This window comes from Melanerpes formicivorus, unplaced genomic scaffold (genome assembly GCF_026170545.1).
Source record: "Melanerpes formicivorus ecotype bairdi unplaced genomic scaffold, bMelFor1.0.p_v2 SCAF_16, whole genome shotgun sequence".
NCBI classification, from domain to species: Eukaryota; Metazoa; Chordata; class Aves; order Piciformes; family Picidae; genus Melanerpes; species Melanerpes formicivorus.
The window spans coordinates 1164288-1186796 of NW_027142368.1; the positions used below are offsets into that span (position 1 = coordinate 1164288).

Sequence of the window (22509 nt, forward strand, 5' to 3'; positions counted from 1 at the left end):
GGTCAGAGTGGCTGGAGTGCGGCCAGGCAGAGAGGAACCTGGGGGTGCTGGTCGATGGTAGGCTGAACATGAGCCTGCAGTGTGCCCAGGCAGCCAGGAGGGCCAATGGCATCCTGGCCTGCATCAGGAAGAGTGTGGCCAGCAGGAGCAGGGAGGTCATTGTGCCCCTGTACACTGCACTGGTTAGGCCACACCTTGAGTCCTGTGTCCAGTGGCCCCTCAGTTTAGGAAGGAGGTTGACTTGCTGGAACGAGTCCAGAGAAGAGCAACAAAGTTGGTGAGGGGTCTGGAGCACAGCCCTGTGAGGAGAGGCTGAGGGAGCTGGGGTTGCTTAGCCTGGACAGGAGGAGACTCAGGGGTGACCTTATTGATCTCTACAACTCCCTGAAGGGAGGTTGTAGACAGGCAGAGGTTGGCCTCTTCTCCCAGGCAACCAGTACCAGAACAAGAGGACACAGTGTCAGGCTGCGCCAGGGGAGGTTTAGGCTGGAGGTTAGGAAGAAGTTCTACACAGAGAGAGTGATTGGCCATTGGAATGTGCTGCCCAGGGAGGTGGTGGAGTCCCCATCCCTGGAGGTGTTCAGGAGGAGACTTGATAGGGTGCTTGGTGCCATGGGTTAGTTGTTTAGGTGGTGTTGGATTGGTTGATGGCTTGGACGCGATGATCTTGAAGGTCTCTTCCAACCTGTTTTTTCTACTCTTTCTATTCTTTCTATTTAACTGTTTGTTCCACCCAGAGGGCTTAGAGGCTGTTGTATTTCCATTTTGCCCAGAGAATGAGAAAATGAGTTTCCCTCCAGAGAAATCAAGCAGGAATGATTAGCAGAGTTCCTTGGCACTGCCTGTGTAACATCAAAACGTAACCCTTGCAAAAGATCCTCATTCCTTAAACTCCTCCCAGCCAAAGAAATCATCAGTTGAGGGCAGAGAATGAATTTTAAACTGCAAAGTTAAAGGCCTTGACATAAAATAGACAGACAGACTGTACAAATTACAAAGTCATCTTAATTCCCTAATTCAGTCCAAACCCACCCTGCTGAGTGTTCCTGTGTTCAGTGTCATGGAGTTCAGGCTCCCTGAGCAAACTTCCCCCCAGACCACTAGGACACGAGGTCTTCCAGTTTGGAGAAAGCCCATTTCTGGCTACCAAGGAGCAGAAAGCAGCACTAAGAGCATGAGCAATGGTTGCACAGAGAAGGCCACACATCCATTTTGTTTCTCTTGCAAAGATCCCTCTGAGGAGTGTCCTGAGACTATGGTTTATAACTATAGCGTGAAGCACTGCAACCAGTCCTGCCGCTCGCTGGATGAACCTGACCCGCTGTGCAAAGTGCAGATCGTTCCCATGGAGGGCTGTGCTTGCCCTGAAGGCACCTACCTCAATGATGAGGAGCAATGTGTCACTCCAGATGAGTGCCCCTGCTACTACAAAGGCAAGATTGTTCAGCCTGGCACCTCCTTCCAAGAGGACAAGCTGATGTGGTAAGCTGCTCTAATGATGCAAAGACCTAATTGTGGCCTTCCAGTATAAGAAGGCTGGGGAGGGACTACTCAGGATATCAGGTAGTGATAGGACTAGGGGGAAATGGAATGAAGCTGGAAGGGGGGAAATTCAGGCTGGACATGAGGAAGAAGTTCTTCACCTTGAGAGTGGTGAAGCCCTGGAATGGGTTGTCCAGGGAAGTGGTTGAGGCCCCATCCCTGGAGGTGTTTAAGCCCAGGCTGGATGAGGCTCTGGCCAGGCTGATCTAGTGTGGGGTGTCCCTGCCCATGGCATGGGGGTTGGAACTGGATGATCCTTGTGGTCCCTTCCAACCCTGACTGATTCTATGATACTGTGAAAGGCTGCCGTGCCTGGGGGGTGCCAGGGCTGACTGGGGAAGTCCCTGCTCTGGTCCCTGAATGAGCTCATTTGACTGCAAGGAATTATGACCAATTTCTCCTGGATTCTACCAAAGCAAATATTCTCCTGGCAGGAAGTGCAGCCACAGCAAAGCTTAAGGGCCCTGTGTTCCTGCTAGCAAACAAGAACTTGAAAACCTGTGAAGGGATGTGTGCAGTCTGCATGCAAAGCTCATTGTTGTGTGAAGAACATCCAGATGCAGTGACAGCAAGCTTTAGGGGCCAGACTCTTTGTGTGGGGCAACAGGTACAATCTGGAACCCCAGGGGTTCAATCAGAACAGCAGTAACACCTTCTTTGGTGTGGGGATGCTGGAGCTCTGGAGCAGGCTGCGCAGAGAGATTGTGGAGTCTCCTTCTCTGGAGAGATTCCAAACCCACCTGGACATTGTGATCCTGAGCAATCCACTGTGAGTGACTTTGCTTTGGGTGAGGGTTTGGACTGGATGGTCTCCAGAGGTCCCTTCTGAACCTCCACCACACTGTGGGTTCTGGGACTGTAGAAGTCAAGGTGCTTGGGGGAGCTTGTGGCTTTCAAATGAAAACAAACCAAAACCCAAAGTAAAAGACACCTTCCAACACACCATCCTACAGGTGGCTGTGGTGGGTTGATGTTTCCCCCCAGCATTAACTTTTGCCAGACCAACTCAGTTAGAAGCAGAGGAAGCTGTATTTACAGGCAAGAGCTACACTCTACAAAGGAATGCAGTGAACATGTGCAAATTAGACAGGATTTACAATATTTGCAGCTAATAAACAGCACAAGGACCCCCCTGGCTAAGGACCAGGGGAAGCTACTCCCTGCCTTCCTCAACCCCTGTACAAGAGGGAAGTTAGACTTAGCCCAAGCCAGCCCATAAGCAGGTTATCTCTCTCGAGTGAATCAAAACCAGCCAGAGGTCAGAAGAGAAGGGAAGAGCTGCTATGGTACAGCTCCTCTCATTCCAGACATTTACCCCATGAATTTGTTTAGAATGATCTTTTGGTTTCCTTTTTACCCCCAACAGTGATCTTATTTATATTTTTCTGCTTTGCTCCTCTAAACCTGCAACTAAATTGTAAAGACATTGCCTAAAAACCACCACCACAGTGGTGCAGCAGACAGCTGGAGGGAAGGGAGGCCATCCAGAGGGACCTGGACAGGCTGGAGAGGTGGGCACAAGCTAACCTCATGAAGTTCTAAGAGCAAGTGAAGGGTCCTGCATCTGGGTCGAGGCAATCCCAGGCACAAATCCAGGCTGGGCAGTAACTGGCTGGAAAGCAGCCCTGAGGAGAGAGCCTTGGGGGTGCTGGGGGAGGAGAAGCTCAGCAGGAGCTCTCAGTGTGCACTTGCAGCCCACAAAGCCAATCAGATCCCGGGCTGCAGCAGGAGAAGTGTGGCCAGCAGGGCAAGGGAGGTGATTCTCCCCCTCTGCTCAGCTCTGGGGAGACCCCACCTGCAGTACTGCCTCCAGTTCTGGAGCCCCTAGGACAAGAGGGATCTGGAGGGGCTGGAAGGTGTCCAGAGAAGGGCCAGGAGGATGATCAGAGGGCTGGAGCCCCTCTCCTGTGAGGACAGACTGAAGGAGTTGGGGCTGTTGAGTCTGGAGAAGAGAAGGCTCCGAAGTGACCTCATTGTGGCCTTCCAGGATCTGAAGGGGGCTCCAGGAAGGCTGGGGAGGGACTGCTCAGGATCTGAGGCAGTGCTAGGACTAGGGGGAATGGAATGAAGCTGGAGGTGGGGAGATTGAGGCTGGAGGGGAGGAGGAAGTTCTTCCCCATGAGAGTGGTGAAGCCCTGGAATGGGTTGTGCAGGGAGGTGGTTGGGGCCCTGTCCCTGGAGGTGTTTAAGGCCAGGCTGGCTGAGGCTGTGGCCAGGCTGATCTAGTGTGGGGTGTCCCTGCCCATGGCATGGGGGTTGGAACTGGATGATCCTTGTGGTCCCTTCCAACCCTGACTGATTCAATGATACTATGAATCTCAGTCTTTAAAAGGAGTCCTTTGAAAAGAGTGAAAGAGAGAAATTTGAGGGGGACTGGGGGGGGGATACTAAACCTTACAGAATTACTTTGCCTCTACAGTGAAAAACAATTGTCTTTGCCTCACTCACAATCAGTTCAGGGCAGCAATGTTATCAAATACCAGGCAAAGGCTGCTTTATCCAATGTGTCTACTTCCTGAGATGTCCCCTGCTTCGTTTCTGCTTTCCTTTTCTCTCCCAACTCCCACATTTGGGTTTTTTTTTCCTGAAGATTTTAGATGATGTTGCCAATACAGATTCGTCTAGTCCTTTAAAAGCTACTTGAGAAATGATTAGCCTTATTTCCCAGGTTGGAAAAGAAATGCCTAGGGGAGAAAAAAAGTAGTTTAGGGAAAACAGGAAGCCACTGTGAAGATGAAGGGGAAAGTCTTGAAGAGTTGGGTGTCTTAACCTTCCTTCTTAGGAAGGGAGGTTGTAGCCAGGTGGGGGCTGGTCTCTTCTTCCAGGCAACCAGCACCAGAACAAGAGGACACACTTTCAGGCTATGCCAGGGGAGGTTTAGGCTGGAGGTTAGGAAGAAATTCTTCACAGAAAGAGAGATTGGCCATGGGAATGTGCTGCCCAGGGAGGTGATGCAGTCACCATCCCTGGAGGTGTTTAGGAAGAGACTGGATGGAGTGCTTGGTGCCATGGTTTAGTTGATCAGATGGTGCTGAGTGATAGGTTGGACTCAATGATCTCCAAGGTCCTTTCCAACCTGGTTTATTCTATTCTATTGTATTCTGGGGATGGGGATTCATGACTGGGAACCTGCTAGCTGTGTCACTCACTCATGTGGGTAGGAATTTGTTATTTGTGTGGCTAGTGAAGCTTTGCAGGGCCTTTCTCCTGAGGGAGAGAGAGACATGCAAAGAGCTGATGTCTTTCTTTTTTGGCATCTCTTTAGCAAATGCATTCAAGGAAGGTTGGACTGCATTGGAGAAACTGTCCTGGTAAAAGGTGAGATGTTGTTAACTGATTATGGTGTCTGCTGGTATTTAGAATGTTTTTCTGTGATATCTTTCTGTAACATTTCAGTATCCTGCATACTGTGTCTAGTTTTGGGCCCCTCAATTTAAGAAGGACATTGAGACACTTGAAGGTGTCCAGAGAAGGGCAACAAGGCTGGGGAGGGGTCTGGAGCACAGCCCTGTGAGGAGAGGCTGGGGGAGCTGGGCTTGCTTAGCCTGGAGAAGAGCAGGCTCAGGGGAGACCTTATTGCTCTCTGCAACTCCCTGAAGGGAGGTTGGAGCCAGGTGGGGGTTGGGCTCTTCTGCCTGGCACCCAGCACCAGAACAAGAGGGCACAGTCTCAAGCTGCACCAGGAGAACTTTAAGCTTGAGGTGAGGAGAACGTTCTTCACTGACAGAGTTGTTCATCATTGGAATGTGCTGCCCAAGGAGGTGGTGGAGTCCCCATCCCTGGAGGTGTTCAAAAGGGGATTAGATATGGCACTGGAAGCCATCTTTTAGTTAGTGATGAGGTGTTGGGTGGCAGGTTGGACTTGATGATCTCTGAGGTCTTTTCTAACCTCATTGATTCTGTGATTGTATGAATTCTTTGAAAGATGGAGATGCTTCCCAATGCTTAGAAGTTACCTGCCTCCTTCTTGCCACATTTTCAGTGGGCAGAAGCAAAATCTAATAGAAACTGTAAAAGGGAGGCATGTGCTGCCCCTTCAAATGCTCTGGTTTGCAATTGCAACTACCTGAAAGGAGGTTGTAGCGAGGTGGGGGTTGGTCTCTTTTCCCAGGCAATCAGCACCAGAACAAGAGGACACAGTCTCCAGATGTGCCAGGGGAGGTTTGAGCTGGATGTTAGGAAGAAATTCTTCACAGTAGGCAAGATTGGCCATGGGAATGTGCTGCCCAGGGGGGTGGTGGAGTCACCATCCCTGGAAGTGTTTAGGAAGAGCCTGGATGAAGCACTTGGTGCCATGGTTTAGTTGATCAGATGGTGTTGGGTGATAGGTTGGACTTGATGATCTCTGAGGTCTTTTCCAACCTGGTTAATTCTGTGTTCTGGCATCACTGCTGCTTTCTCTAAGTGTTCTCTCCCTCCTCTAGACTGCCCAGCTCCTATGTATTACTTCAACTGCAGCTCTGCAGGTCCTGGCGCGATTGGATCAGAGTGTCAAAAAAGCTGCAAGACCCAGGACATGCACTGTGTAAGGACCTCCCTTCCTAGCAGCAGCAGCAGGGGACAAACTGACTTTCCATGTGTGATTATCCTTAACAAAACACTGGGGTAACAAGTGCCAACAAGGCCAAGTGCTTCACTGGTGACACAACAGCTATAGCTACCCATGTAGCTGTGACACTTGGAATGTGAGAGTCACTATCTCACAGTTATGGGGTGAAACCCTTTGCCCCCCCCCAAAAAGGGTCTGGTACCCAGATCCAGCAGCTCTGCTCCTTCCCTGTACTTCCTGTTCATTAACAAGTTGCCTTGTGTTGCATCTTTCTCTGCCCAGTATGCCACAGAGTGTGTTTCTGGCTGCATGTGTCCCGACGGGCTGGTGTTGGATGGCAGTGGAGGATGTATCCCCAAAGACCAATGCCCCTGTGTCCATGGAGGACGCTTCTATAAACCTGGGGAGACCATCAAAGTGGACTGCAACACGTGGTATGTTCTTCCAGGAAGCTGGGCTCTGTAGCAAAGGTTGTTAGAATTGTCTGTGCATGGTGGGGGCAGGATTTTGAAGCCTTGCTCTTCTTCACAAGAGCCTCAGGCTTGGGGGGAAATATGGACTAAAAATAGGTGAAGTTCAAATGTGTCTTGGTGGTAAAAATGACCTTTCTGATCAGTAAAACACATCATGGCACGCTCATAGAATGGTCTGGGTTGGAAGGAACTTCCAAATGTCATCCAGTCCAAGCCCTTCTGCAGTCAGCAGGGACATCCCCAACTAGATCAGGCTGTCCAGAGCCCTATCCAGCCTCACCTTGAATATCTCCAGGGATGAGGCCTCAACCACCTCCCTGGGGTACCTGTTCTGGTGTTCCACCACCCTTAGAGTAAAGAACCAGTCCTGGAAGGGCTGAGAGGGTAAGCCTGAAAGAGTGAGAGTTGATTGCTTCTTCTGATGCACCACAAAAGACAACCTCTGAATCACTCTGCCCTGTTTGGGGTCAAGCTAAAACCAAGCTCCACACCAAGATGATGACTCTTTGCATCTCACCTCCCAGCACCTGCAACAAAAGGCAGTGGAACTGCACAGACAACCCCTGCAAGGGAACCTGCACGGTGTATGGAAATGGGCATTACATGAGCTTCGATGGGGAGAAGTTTGACTTCCTGGGAGACTGTGACTATATCCTAGCTCAGGTAACAATTCTTTATTTGGTTGTGGGGGTTGGTTGGTTGTTTTTTTCACTTTCCTATCCCTATTCTTTTCCCAGGTTGTACTCAGTATTCAGTATTCAGTACTCCTGCATGGTTCAGCCTGGGTGATTTTTCTAGGTGAAACCAAAGGGAGCACAGCATGTCCAGTTCTGGGCCCCTCAGTTTAGGAAAGATGTTGAGATGCTGGAAGGTGTCCAGAGAAGGGCAACAAAGCTGGGGAGGGGTCTGGAGCACAGCCCTGTGAGGAGAGGCTGAGGGAGCTGGGGTTGCTTAGCCTGGAGAAGAGGAGGCTCAGGGGAGACCTTCTTGCTCTCTCCAACTCCCTGAAGGGAGGTTGTAGCCAGGTGGGGGTTGGCCTCTTCTCCCAGGCACCCAGCACCAGAACAAGAGGACACAGTCTCAAGCTGTGCCAGGGGAGGTTTAAGTTAGGAAAAACTTCTTCCCAGAGAGAGTTGTTAGCCATTGGAATGTGCTGCCCAGGGAGGTGGTGGGATCACTATCACTGGAGGTGTTCAAGAGGGGATTGGATGTGGCACTTGGTGCCATGGTATAGCAGTCATGAAGTGTTGGGTGACAGCTTGGACTTGATGATCCTTGAGGTTTTTTCCAACTTTGTTGATTCTATGATGATTCTATGATTCTATGTTGTGTTGGGGGCTTCAGAGCTGGAGCTGGATGTGGTACACCAGGTGGGGTCTTATGGGAGCAGAGCAGAATCCCCTCCTTTGACCTGCTTGCACTTTCGGTGCAGCCCTCAGAGCTCACTCCCCTCCTCCTGCAGCTAGGACAGACTGCGATGTTTTTCACGTAAAAGCAAAGCACTTGAGGCTCAGGAGCGGCACAAGAGGGCACTGTGTGATTCCAAACCATTCCTTCCTGGGCTGGGGCAGCCCTGCCTTGATGTAATTCCAGCATCCACAAGGTGTGGTGTTGGAAAGCCAAGCGTTTCTCCCAGCCATCCCAGGCTGCCAGTGTCTGTGTAGCCACAGGAGCACGGAGAGGATGGTGTACGATAATTGCATGTAATGAGGCAGCACTCGGTGAGACATCTTGTCATCCCCAAATTACAGCTGATTTGGCTGGTTTTAAGGACAGAAAGAAAAAAATCCCACACTATTTTCCCCTTCTTGGCTGGGCAGGATTAGTGCTATGAAAAGCTCAGTTTTTCCTTAGCTTTTATTCTTTGAAGTTCCTGATCAAATATGAACCTGCCACCAGGTCAGCTGCACCAGAGCCTTCTGAAATGCCCTGAGTTTAGGTGAGTGAATGAATCACAATGACAAAACAGGAGAAATCACATTTGATTGCTACTCATTTTAGAGCTTCTTCCCTCCCCACTTCTGGGGCTGTTTAGGTTGGAAAAGAAGAGGCTGAGGGGAGACCTCATTGCTCTCTACAACTACCTGAAAGGAGGTTCTAGAGAGGCTGCTGCTGGGCTCTTCTCACAGGTGTAGTTAGAGAATGGTTGGATTTAATGATCCATCATGTGATTGCCCCCTGGGACTCAGCTCTGGGGAGGCCACACCTCGAGTGTTGTGTCCAGTTTTGGGCACCTCAATACAAGAGAGATGTGGAGGTGCTGGAGCCAGGGCAGAGGAGGGCAAGGAAGCTGTGAAGGGCCTGGGGAATAAATCTGATGAAGAGTGACTGAAGGAGCTGGGGATGGTTAGAGTGAAACAGAGGAGGCTGAGGGGAGACCTCATTGCTCTGTACAGCTCCCTGAAAGGAGGTTGTGAAGAGGCTGCTGCTGGTCACTTCTTACAGGTAATGACAGAACAAGAGGGAATGACCTCAAGCTACAGGACAAGAGGACACAGTCTCAAGCTGCACCAGGGGAGGTTTAGGCCGGATGTTAGGAAGAAGTTCTACACAGGGAGAGTGATTGCCCATTGGAATGTGCTGCCTAGGGAGGTGGTGGAGTCACCATCATTGGGGGTGTTCAGGAGGAGACTTGATAGGGTGCTTGGTGCCATGGGTTAGTTGATTAGGTGGAGTGGGATTAGTTGATAGGTTGGATGCGATGGTCTTGAAGGTCTCTTCCAACCTATTCTATTCTATTCTATTCTATTCTATTCTATTCTATTCCATTCCATTCCATTCCATTCCATTCCATTCCATTCCATTCCATTCTACAGCTGGGCAAGTTTAGACTGGACAGTAGGAAAAATTTTTCCCAGCCAGAGTGTTCAGGCACTGGAATGTGCTGCCCAGAGAGGTGCTGGAGTCACCAACCCTGGATGCGTTTAAAGGTTGTTTGGATGTGGTGCTTGGGGATATGGTTTAGGGGTGAACCTTGTGGAGTAGGGTTCTGGGCTGGGCTTGGTGCTCCTGAGGGTCTTTTCCAACCTGAATGTTTCTGTGATTATCTCTTTTTCTCAGGACTTTTGCCCCAATAACCTGGATGCTGGCACCTTCCGGATTGTCATTCAGAACAATGCCTGTGGGAAGTCCCTTTCCATCTGCTCCCTGAAGATCACACTGATTTTTGAGGTTTGTCTACAGCTGGTTATAACTGAGGAGCTGTGGTCTTGATTTTGTAGTGGTTAGTTGATTATCTCTTCTCTTCCATCTCAGCTGCTGCCAGAGAATAGGTAGGGAAACCAAACAGCCAGAAGCAGACAAGTGGGGTTCAGGCATTTGGTGTTAACAGGGCTGGACAATTCTGCAGGTGAGGGGACAGATGCAAGGGGCTAACAGCACTATATAGTAAGTGAGAAAAGAAATTCTTCACAGGGAGGGTAGTGAGACACTGGAACAGGTTGCCCACAGAGGCTGTGGATGCCCTCTCCCTGGAGGTGTTCAAGGCCTAGGTTGGACATGGCTGTGAGCTAGGTGTCTCTGCTCATAGCAGGGGGATTTGTACTAGATGATCTTTAAGGTGCCTTCCAACCCACTCTGGTTCTGTGATTCTCTCTGTGTGTTTGCATCTGTGACATGAACAGCATAGAAGGGATGACAAAGTTTTGAGAGGAGCATACTTCTGTGCTATAGCTCAAACACAAGGTAGATGGGATCACAGAGGGAAGAGTTTCTTCCCTTCAGCTCAGGCTTAGCATTTCTCTGAAGTGCATACAGAAGATGTCTCCCTTAGTGGGGAGGGATGGAGGGGATGGTGAAAGAAAGCATCAAGGCAAGGGGTGTTCTAGCCTGCTCAATTGCCTGCTTACTCAGGATAAATCTCTGCCAGCAGAATAGATTTCATCTAGAATGAGGACAATATCTGTGGCCTTGAGGGAAGGCTTGTCATGGACAGACAGACATCTCCCACTGAACTCAGTGGGGTTTGCCTGTGGCTGACACCTCTGGTGACAGGCCTAGATGTAGTGTAAAGACTACAGAAAAGAAAGCTAAAGGAGAAGAGGCAGAGTACCAGTGCTGCTGCACTCAGTTGTATGTTTGATTTCCCCCCATGCAATGTGTCTGTTCCTTATAGAGCAGTGAAATCAGGCTCTTGGAAGGAAGAATCCAGGAGATAGCCACTGATCCAAGAGCTAAGAAGAACTACAAAGTGGATCTCAGAGGAGGTTACATTGTGATTGAAACAAACCAAGGGATGAACTTCATGTGGGACCAGAAGACTACTGTCGTGGTTCATGTGGCACCATCTTTCCAGGTAGGTATGGGATGGATTGAGTTCAAACTCAACATTATGGAGCCTCAGTGTGAAGAGTAAGGCTTGGCAAAGTGTTGGGTTCAGTGAACAGGATGAAGCAAGCAGGTCATGTCTCGTGTTTTATTCCAATGTTCAGTCAGTTTGAAATGCTCCAGGGTACTTGGAGCTGGAGGTAAAAGCTGGACACTTTGCAGTGGTGGAGTGGACCTTGACAGGCTGGAGAGGTGGGTCTGTGAAATCCAGCAAGGCCAAGGGTAAGGTCCTGCTCTTGGGTTGAGGAAATCCAAAGCACAAATACAGGCTGGGGAACAAGTGTGTTGAGAGCAACCCTGCAGAGAAGGACGTGGGGGTGCTGGTTGATGAAGTGCTTAACATGAGCCAGCAATGTACACTGACAGCCCCCAAAACCCAGCCATGTCCTGGGCTGCACCAAAAGATGAGTGGTGGGCAGGTCAAGGGAGGGGATTCTGTGCCTCTGCTCTGATCTCCTGAGACCCCACCTGGAGTACTGCATCCAGCTCTGAAACACCCAACACACCAAGGACATGGATCTCATGGAAAAGGTCTAGAGGACCCTGTACTCAGCACTGGTTAGGCCACACCTTGAGTCCTGTGTCCAGTTCTGGGCTCCTCAGTTTAGGAAGGATGTTGAGATGCTGGAAGGTGTCCAGAGAAGGGCAACAAAGCTGTTGAGGGGAACACAGCTCTGTGAGGAGAGGCTGAGGCAGCTGGGGTTGCTTAGCCTGGAGAAGAGGCGGCTCAGGGGAGACCTTCTTGCCCTCTACAACTCCCTGAAGGGAGGTTGTAGCCAGGTGGGGGTTGGTCTCTTCTTCCGTGCACCCAGCACCAGAACAAGAGGACACAGTCTCAAGCTGTGCCAGGGGAGGTTTAGGCTGGATCTTAGGAAGAAGTTCTTCCCAGACAGAGAGATTTGCCATTGGAATGTTCTGCCCAGGGAGGTGGTGGAGTCACCATCCCTGGAGGTGTTTAGGAAGAGCCTGGAGCCTGGATGAGGCACTTGGTGCCATGGTTTGGTTGGTTAGATGATGTTGGGTGATAGGTTGGACTCAATGATCTTGAAGGTCTTTTCCAACCTGGTTAATTCCATTCTATTCTGTTCTACTCTATTCTAGAAGGGCCACAAAGATGATCAAAGGGCTGGAGCACCTTCCCTATGGGTACAGGATGAGAGAGTTTGGGCTGTTCAGCCTGGAGAAGAGAAGGCTCTGGGGAGACCTTAGAGTAGCTTCCCAGTACCTGAAAGGGCTACAGGAGAGCTGGGGAGTGTCAGGACAAGCAGCAATGATTTTAAACTGGAACAGGGGAGATTTAGGTAGGACATTAAGAAGGAATTCTTTACAATGAGGGTAGTGAGGCACAGGAATGGGTTGCCTGGAGAAGCTGTGGATACCTCATCTCTGGAAGTGTTTACAACCAGGCTGGATGAGGCCTTGAGCGACATGGTCTATTGGGAGATGTCCTTGGCTATGTCAGGAGGATATAGAACTAGATGATCTTGAAGGTGCCTTCCAACTCAAGCCATTCTATGATTCCATGATAATGGAGTGATCTTGTCACTTGAATTCCAGCATTTCCTAAGCCATATATTGATGGCTGGTCAGAAATTTGCAGCTCTTCTCCCTTGACCTGTTCTATGGTTTCTTCCTGTCATACAAAGGCCTGCACTCAAACTAACCAAACCATTTACTGTGCCTGCCTAAACCCCCCAGGGAAAAGTCTGTGGCCTCTGCGGGGACTTCGATGGTCGCTCAAGGAATGACTTCACGACCAGAGGGCAGTCCATGGAGATGAGCATCCAGGAGTTTGGAAACAGCTGGAAAATCACAAGCACCTGCTCCAACATAAACATGACAGACCTGTGTGCCAATCAGCCCTTCAAGTCTGCCCTGGGACAGAAGCACTGCAGCATCATTAAGAGTCACATCTTTGAAGCCTGCCACAGCAAGGTAATCCTCACCCTCAGCAGTTTCACACTAGGCATTTGCTGCTGTTAGGCAGAACAGTTGCACACAAATTCCTACTATTGGAGGCTATTGCACAGCAACCTCAAGTCCAACCTCTCTCAAAACCTGCCTCTACAGCTGCACCAGTTAAATCCTGTTGCAGAGTGCTGGGGAAACAGCAGTGCCTGTTTTGAGCAACTGAAGACAAAGAGGGCCATAGCTGGCTACCAGAAATAAATGTTAGGTATCAGTGTGTAAAATCTAGAGATAAGTTAGTGTAGGGCTCTTTGTATGGGGAGCCATGGGAAAGCTCATTCAAATTACCAAAAGAGATTAATTATTTGGTTTATTTTAGACACCAATAGAGTTAAAACCTATTAATTCTTCATTAGAATGTCTATAAAAGGCTTCAGTGCAGTTTAGTAAGTTGTTTTAAAAGCAAACTTGGCTTCATCTCCTTGGCTGCTTCATGCTGGCAAAACCAGAAGAGCCATGGAGTTCATTGCAGGGAGTACAAAAGGAAATGCTCTGCCTCTCAGGGAAGGCACACACCACATCCTTGTGCTAACCCAAAGCAAGGTGGTTCAGTCCTGCAGAAATTACATGGGAAAGATGTTTGGACACTGGGCACCACTGTTAAACACAAGGGGCTGAGGAGATTCAGATTCCCGTTCTGCCAGGCAGGTGAAAATAGGAAGCTACCCGTTGTGAGATACCATAGCTCCTTCAGGACAATCCCAGCCTGCCACAGACTCAGCCTGGACCTGCCCGTGGATGGCAGCAATTTGGGGCCCTTGCCGTCGTTAAACCAGACCTGTTGGCCTTTTGGCAGGTGAACCCAATACCCTATTATGAATCTTGCATTTCTGACTTCTGTGGCTGTGACAGCGTGGGGGACTGCGAGTGCTTTTGTACCTCCGTGGCTGCTTACTCCAGGAGCTGCAGCAGAGCTGGGGTCTGTGTGGACTGGAGGACCCCTGCCATTTGCCGTGAGTATTGCACCGGGGAGCACACAAAAGCAGTGCCCTCTGCACTCAGGCATGAGGAACATAGAGAGCAGCAGGAGCTTGACATCATTGTGCAGCTGTGACCTTGAGTCACAAGATCATTGTGGTTGGAAAAGACAGAATCACAGAAACATTCAGGTTGGAACAGACCTTCAGGATCACCAAGTCCAACCCAGAACCCTACTCTACAAAGTTCACCCCTAAAACATATCCCAACCACAACCAAACCACCTTTAAACCCATCCAGGCTTGGTGACTCCACCACCTCCCTGGGCAGCACATTCCAATCCCTGACCATTCTTGCTGGGAAAAAAATGCCCTACTGTCCAGTCTAAACCTACCCAGCTGTAACTTGAGTCTGTTCCCCCTTGTTCTGTCACTAATTACCTTGGAGAAGAGACCAGCACCAACCTCTCCACAGCAACCTTTCAGGTCATTGTAGACAACAATGAGGTCTCCCCTCAGCCTCCTCTTTTCCAGACTAACCATCCCCAGCTCCTTCAGTTGCTCTTCATCAGACTTATTCTCCAGGCCCTTCACAGCTTCCTTGCCCTCCTCTGCCCTGGCTCCAGCACCTCCACATCTCTCTTGGATTGTGGTGCCCAAAACTGGACACAATGCTCAAGGTGTGGCCTCCCCAGAGCTGAGTCCCAGGGGACAATCACATGATTGATCATTAAGTCCAAGCATTCTCTAACCACACCAAGTCTGGTGCTATGCTCCTGTTTACAACATCTGCTAATTAACCCCTGCCAGTGACTGAGACTTGCAGGTCTCTTGTTCTTCTCTTCCAGCTGTGTTCTGTGATTATTACAATCCACCTGATAAGCATGAGTGGTTCTATAAACCCTGTGGAGTCCCTTGTCTGAAGACCTGCAGGAACCCACAAGGGAAATGTGGGAACTTGCTGTACAGTTTAGAAGGTAATTCTCGCTCAGCTTTGATGCAGTGCCTGGGAGTTGAAGCTATCAGGCTGGTTTTAAATGTCTTAAGCATCAAGACTGCTGAAGAGCTGTCCCATGTGCCCCAGCAACTCACTGCCCATGCCTCACCTGGACTAATTCCCCACATGATGGTGTCACTTGCAGCATAATTTGCCTCTAAATCTGGGGAGAGATAAAAGATCATTCAGTCCAAATGTGCAGAGAATAATTATCTGTTGACGTGCAGAGTTAATTAAACTTTGGGGAGAAAGGGAAAACGAGGAGATGGGAAAATAATTGGTAGTATAAAGAACATTCACACTGGGATCACACTGATTTGGGGATGATATCTGCATCTGTGATCTGACAGAGGTGTTTTCACTGAATCCATGCAACACAGCCAAAGAATGCTTTGTTTCTTTTCTCTTTCCAGGCTGTTACCCAGAGTGCAGTCCTGACAAGCCATACTTTGATGAGGACAGCAGGAAATGTGTCTCCCTCCTCAACTGCACTTCATGGTAGGTCATTTGATGGTGAGAGAGGAAGAATAGGACTGAAAAGGACAGCCTTAGACAATCACTGAATCGTGGAATGGTTTGGGTTGGAAAAGACCTTTAAAGGCCATCCAGTTCAACCTGCAGGGACATCTGCAACTAGATCAGGTTGCTCAGGGCCCTGTCTGAGCCCACCAGTTTGGTTTATGTTCATAGGTGGTGGCAATTATCAGCAAACCCTCCAGGAATACCCTTTAATGTAAAAGCAGGCAGCATTGCAGGCATTGTTATTCCATATCCTGGTTCAAGTCATTAAAACAAGCCTTCACTCTTTTATCTCCAGCGATCCTGAAGCAAAACTGTGTACTGAAGACTCCAAAGGTAACTTTTCAACACCCTCACTGCTCTTTGAGTGATGGTAGGGCTGAAACCACCCAACATCCTGTGTTGCTTCAGATGCCTTGGGGATAAGACTCCAGCTAGATAGTTCAGCAGGTGGATGCAGCAGTAGAGAGATACTTTGATAGTAAAATGCATCTGAAGGATGATCACAGGGAGGAAGGAGGGAGGTGTGAAAGGTGGGACTCATCTCAGCCAGGTAAATGCCATTTCTTCATGTCTTCTTTTGCAGTCAGTGAAGACAGACAGACTCTAGCCTGAAGTGGGCCATTGATGGTACCTGTTCTAATGAGAACAGGGAGGTCATTCTGCCCCTGTACACTGCACTGGTTAGGCCACACCTCGAGTCCTGTGTCCAGTTCTGGGCTCCTCAGGTTAGGAAGGAGGTTGACTTGCTGGAACGAGTCCAGAGAAGGGCAACAAAGTTGGTGAGGGGTTTGGAACACAGCCCTGTGAGGAGAGACTGAGGGAGCTGGGGTTGCTTAGCCAGGAGAAGAAGAGGCTCAGGGGAGACCTTCTTGCTCTCTCCAACTCCCTGAAGGGAGATTGTAGACAGGCAGAGGTTGGTCTCTTCTCCCAGGCAGCCAGCACCAGAACAAGAGGACACAGTCTCAGGCTGTGCCAGGGGAGGTTTAGGTTGGATGTTAGGAAGAAGTTCTATACAGAGAGAGTAATTGCCCATTGGAATGGGCTGCCCAGGGAGGTGGTGGGGTCCCCATCCCTGGAGGTGTTCAGGAGGAGACTTGATGGGGTGCTTGGTGCCATGGGTTAGTTGATTAGGTGGTGTTGGATTGGTTGATAGGTTGGATTGGTTGATGGGTTGGACGTGATGATCTTGAAGGTCTCTTCCAACCTGGTTTCTATTCTATTCTAATAGGGCAAGCCTTCTAGAGCTGCTATTTCCTGTCCACTAATGTCACACTAAGCCTAGCCAGTCAGTTAATGAGAGATGTGCTTGTGTGGCTAAAAGACACACTTGCTTAAGGCATGCTTAATTCTTGTATCTAAGGGAAACCCCATCCCAAAATGCAAGGTGACCCAGCTTCAGTTTTGCTGGGTTTGGTACACTTATAGATCTATTCCCTTGGGGTCCTGAAGGTATGTTCTCCAAAACCTGGAGAGCTTTATGGAAAGGAAGTTGTTTGTCACTGCTTTCCCTCATTAGTGGATGGAAAGGGCTGTGCAACACCTTCTGCACCAGCCTTTCATCACTCTGCTCCCTGCCAAGAGGGAGTGCACCTGTGCTCCACGCTGGGTGAAGACAATGCCAATGCTGATGCTTTCACCAGCCAGTCATTCCTCTGTGCAAACTGACTCCAAGAAACACCAGCAACAGCAAAACTCCAACCCACCTTCAATGAATGGGGCAGACTCCCAGGGCACCTTCTCCAGCAGAAGTCTGATAAAGTTTTTCAGCCAAGTAATTCATGTCTGATGACATGAGAAGGGCAGATCCAGAGCTTGCCTTTCATTTCATTTGTGTTTCCATTACAAGTGTCCCCTGCTTATTGTGGCATTTGCTCTTTTGGTCCCTCAGATTGCCTCTGCTGCTACAATGGGAAGACTTACACCTTGAATGAAACTATATACAGCCAAGTATCTGGATCTGAGTGTGGTGAAGCCATCTGTGGCCCTAATGGAGCCACCATCAGAACTTTCATCCCCTGCACCACACCCTCCACACTAGCACAAGGTACCACACTTGTAAGAGGTTTTAATGGTGACTTTATGGAAGTCTGTAATCATAATAAGATTTCTCCCTCTTGGAAGAAGGCTCCTACTGAATGTCAGCAAAAGCGAAGGCAGTGGAAGGCTTAGGAATAAGGGTCAGAGTTTGTGGGTCTCGTGGTAGGGACTGAAAGTGTAATTTTGAAAGATTCTTAGTAGCAATGGGATAAAGAGATAATGGAGATAGGTTGCCCAGATCTTTCTGATCTAGATGAAGATGCCTTTCAAAGGACCCCAGGATGTTAGGGGCTGGAAGTGACCTCTGGAGACCTTTGAGTCCAACCCCCTGACAGAGCAGGACCATAGAATCCAGCACAGGTCACACAGGAACACATCCAGATAGGGTTTGAAAGTCTCCAGAGAAGAAGACTCCACAACCTGTCTGAGGAGCCTGTTCTTCTGCCCTGTTTCCATTACAGCAAGAAGTTCTTCCTCATGTTGAGATGGAACCTCCTGTGCTGTAGTTTCCATCCATTACCCCTTGTCCTATCCCAGGGCACAAGTAAGCAGAGGTTGTCCCTGTCCCTTCCTTCTTGACACACAGCCCTCAGATATTTATACACATTTATTAGATCCCCTCTCAGTCTTCTCATCTCCAGATTAAACAGCCCCAGTTCTGTCAGCCTTTCCTTGTAAGGCACTTGCTTACTGCAGGAGGGGTTGGATTAGATGAGCTTTGGAGGTCCCTTCCACCCCAGACCATTCTATGATTCTATGACCTGGGCACTCTTCATTCTCTTGCAACAAACCTGTGCATGCCACAGCTGATGCTGGTGTTGCTGCTCTAGAGAATTCATACTTCTAAACCTTGGGTTTCTCCTTACCATCATCTCACACTGTGGTTCTTACTGCACTGTTTTCTGCATTGGAGTAAGTGAACCTCAAGTGGGTGACTGGAGCAAGAGATTAAAGCTATTTGCTGCTTTTGCAGGGGTTTTGAGTGGACAGAAAACAGGAATTAGGAAGAAATAAAGTGGAATTTCAGCACATGATTACAGCAATTATTATACATTATTAATTATACAAAGGGGGCAGGAAAAATGCCAAGTTAGCTTCTCTGCTCAAAGGCATGGAAGAGCAAAACGCCTCATGGGGGGGCCCTGGTGTTTGGTATCTACAAAATGTGGTACCAAGTGGAATAAGAACTGTAATGGAGTGGTGGCTAGGAATGATCTGGATGAGGGGATTGAGTCAGTCATCAGCAAATTTACAGATGACACTAAGTTAGGAGCAGATGTTGGTCAGTTAGCACGTAGAAGGGCTCTGCAGAGGGACCTCGACTGACTGGACAGATGGGCAGAGGCCAACAGGATGGCATTCAACAAGTCCAAGTGCCAGGGGCTGCACTTTGGCCACAACAACCCCAGGCAGAGCTACAGGCTGGGGGCAGAGTGGCTGGGGAGCTGCCAAACAGAGAGGGACCTGGGGGTGCTGATTGACAGCTGCCTGAACATGAGCCAGCAGTGTGCCCAGGTGGCCAAGAAGGCCAATGGCATCCTGGCCTGCATCAGGAACAGTGTGGCCAGCAGGAGCAGGGAAGTCATTGTGCCCTGTGCTCAGCACTGGTTCGGTCACACCTTGAGTCCTGTGTCCAGTTTTGGGCCCCTCAGTTTAAGAAGAACATTGAGACACTTGAAGGTGTCCAGAGAAGGGCAACAAAGCTGGGGAGGGGTCTGGAGCAGAGCCCTGTGAGGAGAGGCTGAGGGAGCTGGGGTTGCTTAGCCTGGAGAAGAGGAGGCTCAGGGGTGACCTCATTGCCCTCTACAACTCCCTGAAGGGAGGTTGTAGCCAGGAAGGGGTTGGTCTCTTCTCCCAGGCAACCAGCACTAGAACAAGAGGACACAGTCTCAAGCTGTGCCAAGGGAAGTTTAGGCTGGAGGTGAGGAGAAAGTTCTTCACAGAGAGAGTCATTGGTCCTTGGAATGTGCTGCCCAGGGAGGTGGTGGAGTCCCCATCCCTGGAGGTGTTCAAGAGGGGATTGGATGTGGCACTTGGTGCCATGGTCTAGTCATGAGATCTGTGGTGACAGCTTGGACTCAGTGATCTTTGAGGTCTCTTCCAACCTTAATGATACTGTGATACTGTGAAAGGAGGGACTGCTCAAAGTAGAGTGTAGGTGGCACAGTGAAGTCTCTAAACGGTCTCTCTGTATTTAAACCCACAGTTTCTTCACAACAAGGAGTTAAAAAGCAAAACGGAGTGCCACCAGGAGTCAAGTCTCCCAAGTCAGGTGAAGTCCTGCAGGATTAGAAAATCCAAAGGGACCTGAAATTGGGATGCATAAGGAAGAGCAAAAGGGCAGTTGAATGTAGTCTGTGTAGAAAACCCCTAATTGTGAGGGGAAGATGTGTGTTACTCTAGTAGCATACAGTGCAGTAGGGAGGGATGTGGATCGACACAGAGGATGATTGTAGTGTGTAGATGTACAGAAGGTGGGGGGGTCTTTTTATTTTTGAGGGGGGTGGGTGGTGATTGGAGAGAATGAAATAGAGTCTGTGGGGCTTGAAAGTAGAGTAGGAGAGGATTTGAATTGTTGAGTTGCTGGAAGGTGTCCAGAGAAGGGCAACAAAGCTGGGGAGGGGTCTGGAGCACAGCCCTGTGAGGAGAGGCTGAGGGAGCTGGGGTTGCTTAGCCTGGAGAAGAGGAGGCTCAGGGGAGACCTTCTTGCTCTCTGCAACTCTCTGAAGGGAGGTTGGAGCCAGGTGGGGGTTGGTATCTTCTCCCAGGGAAGCAGCAGCAGAACAAGAGGACACAGTCTCAAGCTGTGCCAGGGGAGGTTTAGGCTGGATGTTAGGAAGAAGTTCTTCCCAGCAAGAGAGATTGGCCATAGGAATGTGCTGCCCAGGGAGGTGGTGGAGTCCCCATCCCTGGAGGTGTTCAAGAAGAGACTGGATGGGGTGCTTGGTGCCGTGGTTTGGTTGATTAGATGGTTTTGGGTGATAGGTTGGACTGGATGATCTCTGAGGTCTTTTCCAGCCTGGTTAATTCTATGCTATTTTATTCTGTTTTGTTTCCTGCAGAAGCACATTTGCCACCTGTAACAACATCTGCAGCTCCATCATCAGTAGTAACCACTCCCTGCTTCTGCAGAGACAATGGACAATTGATGCAAATGGGTGAGAAACCAAGCAAATATTTTTCTCTGCACCACTGATGTGGGAAGATGTACTGTGAGATAAAGTGCTTCACCAAGTGCTCCTTCAGCCTGCTGTGGTTACACATTACCTACCACAAGCTGTTCTGTCTTTGAACTGTAACCAGCACCTTCAGAACTACAACTCTCCCATACCCCGCAACTTTGTCCTGGTTTGGGTATTCCTGGAAGCTTATACCAGATGTTAATTTCAGTGAACTCCAGCACCAACCCTGAACCCCAAACTGATGGACAGGGGCTTGTAATTCGCAGGCATATTCCAAAAACAGAGGAGGGAAGACTCTTCTTCATCTCTTAGTAGCTGTTGAACCACCTGGGCTCTGTGAAGAGCAGATGCACTCAGTGGTGTGTTCAGTATTGTCTCCTCTTGCACTCATTTTGAATTCCCACTAATGTACTTAACAGCAGAATTTAAGCTTGGCTGCCTGTGGTCCTCCCTCAGCCTTTGCCATCAGTCACTGAATGCAGACACAGTCTCACCTAACGTGGCCATGGGGTACAGGCAGGCAGGGCTGAGTATGTGGTCTATCTGTGATGTGTAGGCAATGAGTCATAGAATTGCCTAGCTGGAAAAGAGGATCCAGTCCAACCATAACCTAACATCTCCCTGTATACCACTGTTAGACCATGTCCCAGCCTCCTCATCCAAATGTCTTTTAAACACCTCCAGAGATGGTGACTCCACCACTTCCATAGGCAGCCTGTGCCAGTGCCCAATGACCATTCTGGTGAAGAAATTTTTCCTAGCATCCAACCTAAATCTTTCTGATGTAACTTGAGGCCACTTCCTCTTGTCCTTTCACTTGCTGTTTGGGAGAAGAGCCCAGCTCCAACCTCCTTTCAGGGAGCTTTACAGAGCAATGAGGTCTTCCCTCAGCTTTCTCCTCTCCAGGCTGAACAACCCCAGATCCCTCAGCCACTCTTCTTTTCAAGACCCCTCACCAGCCTTGTTGTCCTTCTCTGGACATGTTCAAGCACTTCAATGTCATTCTTGTAGTGAGGGACCCAAAACTGAACCCAATGCTCAAGGTGTGGCCTCAGCAGTGCTGAGTACAGGGGAACAATAACTTCCCTGCTCCTACTGGCCACACTATTCCTGATCCAGGCCAGGATGTTGGCCTTCTTGGGCCACCTGGGCACACAATGGGCTCATGTTCAGTCAGGTGCCAAGCAGAGAGTCATCAGTTTTGTGCACTGTCCAGATCTAACACTTGGGTTTTGGCCTTGCAGGAGAAAATGTTTCTCTGCCAGTGAATGCCTCAGGCCACTGTGCCTACTCCCTCTGCAATGCATCGTGTCAGATTGAAGTCATTTGGACACAGTGTAAAAATGGTCCTACCAAAGCCCTCAAGTTGTGTGATCCAGGCTCTGAAACCTGCCCACCCACATCTGCACCCAGTGCAGCAAGTCAAGTTCCTGCTTCCACGAGCCCTTCTATCAGTGACTGTCTTGGGCTCATTCCTCCCAGAAAGGTGAGAGACTTCAGGATCTATTTCTTCAGCTACAGCATTGTCTGCAGACAAGATGTGATGTTCTTCTCTGATGCTGGTAACCACCACTGCAGCTGGACTGTAGTTGTGGCTGAATTGGATGATTTAGAGTATAGGAGAATTCACAAATACTTGAGGAAATAAGTTGAGGATATTCTGTTCACCAGAAACATCTAAATTATTGTACCTGGAAAGAGCTACCTCAGCTGAACAAAGACTGGGAATCACATCTGGTAGTGTCATAGCATCACAGAATGGAAGCACAGAACAGTTTTGGTTGGAAGAGCTCTTTAAAATGGTCCAACCCAGCTGTTAACCCAGCACTGCCAGTTCACCACTAAACCATGTCCCTCAGCACCACATCTACAGAGCTCTTCAATCCCTCCAGCAATGGGCACTCCACCACTGGACTGGGCAGCCTGTTCTAGGGCTTCACAATCCTTTTAGGGAAGAAATTGTTCCTAATGTCCAACCTAAACCTCCACTGGTGCA

The 22509-nt window shown here is 49.4% G+C and overlaps 1 protein-coding gene across 1 annotated transcript in view; it reads left to right on the forward strand.

The window, feature by feature from the left end:
• The window catches only part of LOC137445789 (mucin-5B), a 79468-nt gene that overhangs the window by 31724 nt on the left and 25235 nt on the right, over positions 1-22509 (forward strand). The window contains exons 16-30 of the mRNA XM_068147784.1: positions 1230-1482; positions 4808-4860; positions 5967-6067; positions 6374-6525; positions 7089-7227; positions 9625-9735; positions 10679-10858; positions 12589-12825; positions 13655-13811; positions 14624-14752; positions 15186-15270; positions 15590-15627; positions 17183-17338; positions 20394-20489; positions 21758-21999. Coding sequence (XP_068003885.1) covers positions 1230-1482; positions 4808-4860; positions 5967-6067; positions 6374-6525; positions 7089-7227; positions 9625-9735; positions 10679-10858; positions 12589-12825; positions 13655-13811; positions 14624-14752; positions 15186-15270; positions 15590-15627; positions 17183-17338; positions 20394-20489; positions 21758-21999 — 2129 coding nt within the window. The remainder of the gene's footprint in view (positions 1-1229; positions 1483-4807; positions 4861-5966; positions 6068-6373; positions 6526-7088; positions 7228-9624; positions 9736-10678; positions 10859-12588; positions 12826-13654; positions 13812-14623; positions 14753-15185; positions 15271-15589; positions 15628-17182; positions 17339-20393; positions 20490-21757; positions 22000-22509) is intronic.